General features: G+C 63.2%; 1 protein-coding gene across 1 annotated transcript in view; it reads left to right on the forward strand.

Moving 5' to 3' along the window:
• LOC144954658 (uncharacterized) overlaps positions 1–1,270 on the forward strand; it is a 28,465-nt gene extending 27,195 nt beyond the window's left edge. Inside the window, exon 9 of the mRNA XM_078885102.1 lies at positions 915–1,270. Within this exon, the coding sequence (XP_078741228.1) occupies positions 915–1,038 (124 nt within the window). The 3' untranslated portion in view covers positions 1,039–1,270. The remainder of the gene's footprint in view (positions 1–914) is intronic.
• Positions 1,271–8,675: the final 7,405 nt, after the last annotated feature.

The following is an 8,675-nucleotide window of genomic DNA, read 5'->3' on the forward strand; positions in this document are numbered from 1 at the left end:
ACAGAGACTCACATAGACTCACAGAGACCCACAGAGACTACCCACAGAGACTCACAGAGACCCACAGAGACTCACAGAGACCCACAGAGACCCACAGAGACCCACAGAGACTCACAGAGACCCACAGAGACCCACATAGACTCACAGAGACCCACAGAGACCCACAGAGACGCACAGAGACCCACAGAGACTCACAGAGACCCACAGAGACCCACAGACTCACAGAGACTCAGAGACCCACAGACTCACAGAAGAGACCCACAGAGACCCACAGACTCACAGAGACTCACAGAGACCCACAGACTCACAGAGACCCACAGAGACTCACAGAGACTCACAGAAGAGACCCACAGAGACCCACAGAGACCCACAGAGACCCACAGAGACCCACAGAGACACACAGAGACACACAGAGACCCACAGAGACACACAGAGACCCACAGAGACCCACAGAGACCCACAGAGACCCACAGAGACTCACAGAGACACACAGAGACCCACAGAGACTCACAGAGACCCACAGAGACCCACAAAGACCCGCAGACTCACAGAGACCCACAGAGACTCACAGAGACCCACAGAGACCCACAGACTCACAGAAGAGACCCACAGAGACCCACAGAGACTCACAGAGACCCACAGAGACCCACAAACTCACAGAAGAGACTCACAGAGACCCACAGATTCTCACAGAGACCCACAGAGACCCACAGAGACCCACATAGACCCACAGAGACCCACAGACTCACAGAGACCCACAGAGACCCACAAACTCACGGAAGAGACTCACAGAGACCCACAGACCCACAGAGACTCACAGAGACCCACAGACCCACAGAGACTTACAGAGACTCACAGAGACCCACAGATTCTCACATATCCTCCCCCCTCTCCCCCGCCCCCCCCCCCTGTAGCCATGTGCTGGCCGGAGTTGGGGCGGCAATGTCGCTTGCTGATCGCATCGATTCCCTGGGGAGGATTGGAGACCATCACCAGGGGACTGGGGACCAGCATCGGGGGAGTGGAGACCATCACTGACAAACTCACTCACTCACCCACTCACTCAGTCACCCAATCAGTCACTCACCCACTCACTCAGTCACCCAATCAGTCACTCACCCACCCACTCAGTCACTCACTCACTCAGTCACTCAGTCAGTCACTCAGTCACTTACTCACTCACTCAGTCACCCACTCAGTCACTCAGTCACTCACTCAGTCACTCAGTCACCCCACTCACTCACTCAGTCACTCACTTATCTACCCACTCACCCACCCACCCACCCACCCACACCCACTCACTCACCCACTCACCCACCCACTCACTCACCCACCCACCCACCTCACCCACTCACCCACCCACCCACCCACCCACTCACCCACCCACTCACCCACTCACCCACTCACCCACTCACCCACCCACCCACCCACTCACCCACTCACTCACCCACTCACCCACCCACTCACTCACCCACTCACCCACTCACCCACCCACTCACCCACTCACCCCACCCACCCACTCACCCACTCCACTCACCCACTCACCCACTCACCCACTCACCCCCACTCACCCACTCACCCACCCACCCACCCACTCACCCACTCACTCACCCACTCACCCACCCACCCACTCACCCACTCACCCACTCACCCACCCACTCACCCACTCACCCACCCACCCACCCACCCACTCACCCACTCACCCACCCACTCACCCACTCACCCACCCCCACCACTCACCCACTCACTCACCCACTCACCCACCCACCCACTCACCCACTCACCCACTCACCCACCCACTCACCCCACCCACCCACCCACTCACCCACTCACCCACTCACTCACCCACTCACCCACCCACTCACTCACCCACTCACCCACCCACTCACCCACTCACCCACCCACCCACCACCCACTCACCCACCCACCCACCCACTCACTCCCTCACCCACTCACCCACCCACCCACCCACTCACCACCCACCCACCCACCCACCACCACCACCCACCCACCCACCCACCCACCACACCCACCCACCCACCCACTCACCCACCCACCCACCCACTCACCCACCCACCCACTCACTCACTCACCCACCCACCCACCCACCCACCCACCCACTCACTCACTCACTCACCCACCCACCCACCCACTCACTCACCCACCCACCCACTCACCCACCCACCCACTCACCCACTCACTCACCCACTCACCCACCCACTCACCCACCCACCCACTCACTCACCCACTCACTCACCCACTCACCCACCCACCCACTCACTCACCCACTCACTCACCCACTCACCCACCCACCCACCCACCACTCACTCACTCACCCACCCACTCACCCACTCACTCACTCACCCACCCACTCACCCACTCACTCACTCACTGTCACCCACTGACCCACCCACCCACCCACTCACCCACCCACCCACTCACCCACCCACTCACCCACTCACTCACTCACCCACCCACTCACCCACCCACTCACCCACCCACCCACTCACCCACTCACCCACTCACCCACTCACCCACCCACCCACCCACTCACCCACCCACCCACCCACTCACCCACTCACCCACTCACCACCCACTCACCCACCCACTCACTCACCCACTCACCCACCCACCACACCACTCACCCACTCACCCACCCACCCACCCACCCACTCACTCCCTCACCCACTCACCCTCCCACCCACCCACTCACCCACTCACCCACCCACCCACCCACTCACCCACTCACCCACCCACTCACCCACTCACCCACCCACCCACCCACTCACCCACTCACCCACTCACCCCCACCCACCCACCCACTCACCCACTCACCCACTCACTCACCCACTCACCCACCCACTCACTCACCCACTCCCACCCACTCACCCACTCACCCACCCACCCACTCACCCACTCACCCACCCACCCACTCACTCCCTCACCCACTCACCCACCCACCCACCCACTCACCCACCCACCCACTCACCCACCCACCCACCCACTCACCCACCCACCCACTCACCCACCCACCCACCACTCACTCACTCACCCACCCACCCACCCACCCACCCACTCACTCACTCACTCACCCACTCACTCACCCACCCCCACTCACCCCACCACCCACTCACCCACTCACTCACCACTCACCCACCCACCCACCCACTCACTCACCCACTCACTCACCCACTCACCCACCCACCCACCCACCCACTCACCACCCACTCACTCACCCACTCACCCACCCACCCACCCACCCACTCACTCACTCACTCACCCACCCACTCACCCACTCACTCACTCACCCACCCACTCACCCACTCACTCACTCACTCAGTCACCCACTGACCCACCCACCCACCCACTCACCCACCCACCCACCCACTCCACCCACCCACTCACCCACTCACTCACTCACCCACCCACTCACCCACCCACTCACCCACTCACCCACCCACCCACCCACTCACCCACTCACTCACTCACCCACTCACCCACTCACTCACTCACCCACTCACCACCCACTCACCCACCCACTCACCCACCCACCCACCCACTCACCCACCCACTCACCCACTCACCCACCCACCCACTCACCCACCCACCCACTCACCCACCCACCCACTCACCCACCCACCCACTCATCCACTCACTCACCACTCACCCACCCACTCACCCACCCACTCACCCACCCACTCACCCACCCACTCACTCACCCACTCACCCACTCACCCACCCACTCACCCACTCACCCACCCACTCACCCCACTCACCCACCCACTCACCCACTCACCAACCCACCCACTCACTCACCCACTGACTCACTCACCCACTGACCCTCCCACCCACCCACCCACTCACTCACTCACCCACCCACCCACCCACTCACCCACTCACCCACCACCCACTCACCCACCCACCCACCCACCCACTCACCCACCCACCCACTCACCCACTCACCCACCCACTCACCCACCCACCCACTCACCCACCCACCCACCCACTCACCCACCCACCCACCCACCCCCACCCACCCACCCACTCACTCACCCACCCACTCACCCACCCACCCACCCACCACTCACCCACCCACCACCCACCCACCCACTCACCCACCCACCCACTCACCCACACACCCACCCACTCACCCACCCACTCACTCACCCACTCACCCACCCACCCACTCACCCACTCACCCACCCACTCACCCACCCACCCACTCACCCACCCACTCACCACCCACTCACCCACCCACCCACTCACCCACCCACTCACCCCACCCACCCACTCACCCACCCACTCACCCACCCACCCACCCACCACCCACCCACTCACCCACTCACCCACCCACCCACCCACCCACTCACCCACCCCACCCACCCACCCACCACCCCCCCCACCCACTCACCCACCCACCACCCACTCACCCACCCACCCACCACTCACCCACTCACCCACCACTCACCCACCCACTCACCACCCACCACCACCCCACCACCCACCACTCACCCACTCACCCACCACCCACTCACCCACTCACCCACCCACCCACTCACTCACCCACCCACCCACCCACTCACCACCCACCACCCACTCACCCACCCACTCACCCACCCACCCACTCACCCACCCACCCACCCACCCACCCACTCACACCACCCACCCACCCACCCACCCACCCACTCACCACCCACCCACTCACCCATCACCCACCCACCCACCCACTCACACCCTCACCCACCCACCACCCACCCACCACACCCACCCACCCACACACCCACCACCCACCCACTCACCCACCACCCCTCACCCCACCCACCACCCACCCACTCACCACCCACCCACCCACCCACCACCCATCACCCACCCACCCACCCACTCACCCACTCACCCCCACCCACCCACTCACCCACCCACTCACTCACCCACTCACCCACCCACTCACCCACTCACCCCTCACCCACCCACCCACCCACCCCACTCACCCACTCACCCACTCACTCACTCACCCACCCCCCACCCACCCACTCACCCACCCACCCACCCACCCACTCACCCACTCACTCACCACCCACCCACTCACCCACCCACTCACCCACTCACCCACTCACCCACCCACTCACCACCCACTCACCCACTCACCCACCCACCCACCCACCCCCTCACCCACCCCCTCACCCACCCACTCACTCACTCACCCCTCACCCACCCACTCACCCACCCACCCACCCACCCACCCACTCACCCACTCACCCACTCACCCACCCACTCACTCACCCACTCACCCACTCACCCACCCAACCACCCCCTCACCCACCCCCTCACCCACCCACTCACTCACTCACCCCTCACCCACCCACTCACCCACTCACTCACTCACCCACCCACTCACCCACCCACTCACCCACTCACCCACTCACCCACCCACTCACTCACCCACTCACCCACCCACTCACCCACCCACCCACCCACTCACTCACTCACCCACCCACCCACTCACCCACCCACCACTCACCCACCCACTCACTCACCCACCCACCCACTCACCCACCCACCCACCCACTCACCCACTCACTCACTCACCCACTCACCCACCACTCACCCACCCACTCACCCACCCACCCACCCACTCACCCACCCCACTCACCCACTCACCCACCCACCCACTCACCCACCCACCACTCACCCACCCACCCACTCACCCACCCACCCACTCATCCACTCACTCACCCACTCACCCACCCACTCACCCACCCACTCACCCACCCACTCACCCACCCACTCACTCACCCACTCACCCACTCACCCACCCACTCACCCACTCACCCACCCACTCACCCACTCACTCACCCACCCACTCACCCACTCACCAACCCACCCACTCACTCACCCACTGACTCACTCACCCACTGACCCGCCCACCCACCCACCCACTCACTCACTCACCCACCCACCCACCCACTCACCCACTCACCCACCCACCCACTCACCCACCCACCCACCCACCCACTCACCCACCCACCCACTCACCCACTCACCCACCCACTCACCCACCCACCCACTCACCCACCCACCCACCCACTCACCCACCCACCCACCCACCCACTCACCCACCCACCCACTCACTCACCCACCCACTCACCCACCCACCCACCCACCCACTCACCCACCCACTCACCCACCCACCCACTCACCCACCCACCCACTCACCCACTCACCCACCCACTCACCCACCCACTCACTCACCCACTCACCCACCCACCCACTCACCCACTCACCCACCCACTCACCCACCCACCCACTCACCCACCCACTCACTCACCCACTCACCCACCCACCCACTCACCCACCCACTCACCCACCCACCCACTCACCCACCCACTCACCCACCCACCCACCCACTCACCCACTCACCCACCCACTCACCCACCCACCCACTCACCCACTCACCCACCCACCCACCCACCCACCCACTCACCCACCCACTCACCCACTCACCCACCCACCCAGCCACTCACCCACTCACCCACTCACTCACCCACCCACTCACTCACCCACCCACTCACCCACTCACTCACCCACCCACTCACCCACTCACCCACCCACCCACTCACCCACTCACCCACCCACCCACTCACTCACCCACCCACCCACCCACTCAGCCTCCCACCCACCCACTCACCCACCCACTCACCCACCCACCCACTCACCCACCCACCCACTCACCCACCCACCCACCCACTCACCCACCCACTCACTCACCCACCCACTCACCCAATCACCCACCCACCCACCCACTCACCCCTCACCCACCCACTCACCCACCCACTCACCCACCCACCCACTCACCCACTCACCCACCCACTCACCCACTCACCCCTCACCCACCCACTCACCCACCCACTCACTCACCCACCCACTCACCCACTCACCCAATCACCCACCCACCCACCCACTCACCCACTCACCCCTCACCCACCCACTCACCCACCCACTCACTCACCCACTCACCCACCCACTCACCCACTCACCCCTCACCCACCCACTCACCCACCCACTCACCCACTCACCCACTCACTCACTCACCCACCCCCTCACCCACCCACTCACCCACCCACCCACCCACCCACTCACCCACTCACTCACTCACCCACCCACTCACCCACCCACTCACCCACTCACCCACTCACCCACCCACTCACTCACCCACTCACCCACTCACCCACCCAACCACCCCCTCACCCACCCCCTCACCCACCCACTCACTCACTCACCCCTCACCCACCCACTCACCCACCCACCCACCCACCCACCCACTCACCCACTCACCCACTCACCCACCCACTCACTCACCCACTCACCCACTCACCCACCCAACCACCCCCTCACCCACCCCCTCACCCACCCACTCACTCACTCACCCCTCACCCACCCACTCACCCACCCACTCACCCACCCACTCACCCACCCACTCACTCACCCACTCACCCACTCACCCACCCAACCACCCCCTCACCCACCCCCTCACCCACCCACTCACTCACTCACCCCTCACCCACCCACTCACCCACCCACCCACTCACTCACTCACCCACTCACCCACCCACTCACCCACCCACTCACCCACCCACTCACCCACCCACTCACCCACCCACTCACCCACTCACTCACCCACCCACTCACCCACCCACTCACCCACCCACTCACCCACCCACCCACTCACCCCTCACCCACCCACTCACCCACCCCCTCACCCACCCACTCACCCACCCCCTCACCCACCCACCCACTCACCCACTCACCCACTCACACGTACGATTCGATATTAAAGAACGCTTTCATTTTTGTCCGTTTATTGATGTACAAAAGATTTCTATAGAGACATTGTAAGCGAATTAAAGACATTTTGACATTCAACGTTTCATGTGGCTGATATCATTCCTGACCCACAGACTCACCACACAGAGACCCACAGACTCACCACACAGAGACCCACAGACTCACCACACAGAGACCCATAGACTCACCACACAGAGACCCACAGACTCACCACACAGACTCACCACACAGACTCACCACACAGACTCACCACACAGACTCACCACACAGACTCACCACACAGACTCACCACACAGACTCACCACACAGAGACCCACAGACTCACCACACAGACTCACCACACAGACTCACCACACAGACTCACCACACAGACCCACAGACTCCTCACACAGAGACCCACAGACTCACCACACAGAGACCCACAGACTCACCACGCAGAGACCCATAGACTCACCACACAGAGACCCACAGACTCACCACACAGAGACCCACAGACTCACCACACAGAGACCCACATACTCACCACGCAGAGACCCATAGACTCACCACACAGAGACCCACAGACTCACCACACAGAGACCCACAGACTCACCACACAGAGACCCACAGACTCCTCACACAGAGACCCATAGACTCACCACACAGAGACCCACAGACTCACCACGCAGAGACCCATAGACTCACCACACAGAGACCCACAGACTCACCACACAGAGACCCACAGACTCACCACACAGAGACCCACAGACTCACCACACAGAGACCCACAGACTCACCACACAGAGACCCACAGACTCACCACACAGAGACCCATAGACTCACCACACAGAGAC

The sequence above is a fragment of the Lampetra fluviatilis genome, unplaced genomic scaffold (genome assembly GCF_964198595.1).
Source record: "Lampetra fluviatilis unplaced genomic scaffold, kcLamFluv1.1 SCAFFOLD_773, whole genome shotgun sequence".
Taxonomy (NCBI): Eukaryota; Metazoa; Chordata; class Hyperoartia; order Petromyzontiformes; family Petromyzontidae; genus Lampetra; species Lampetra fluviatilis.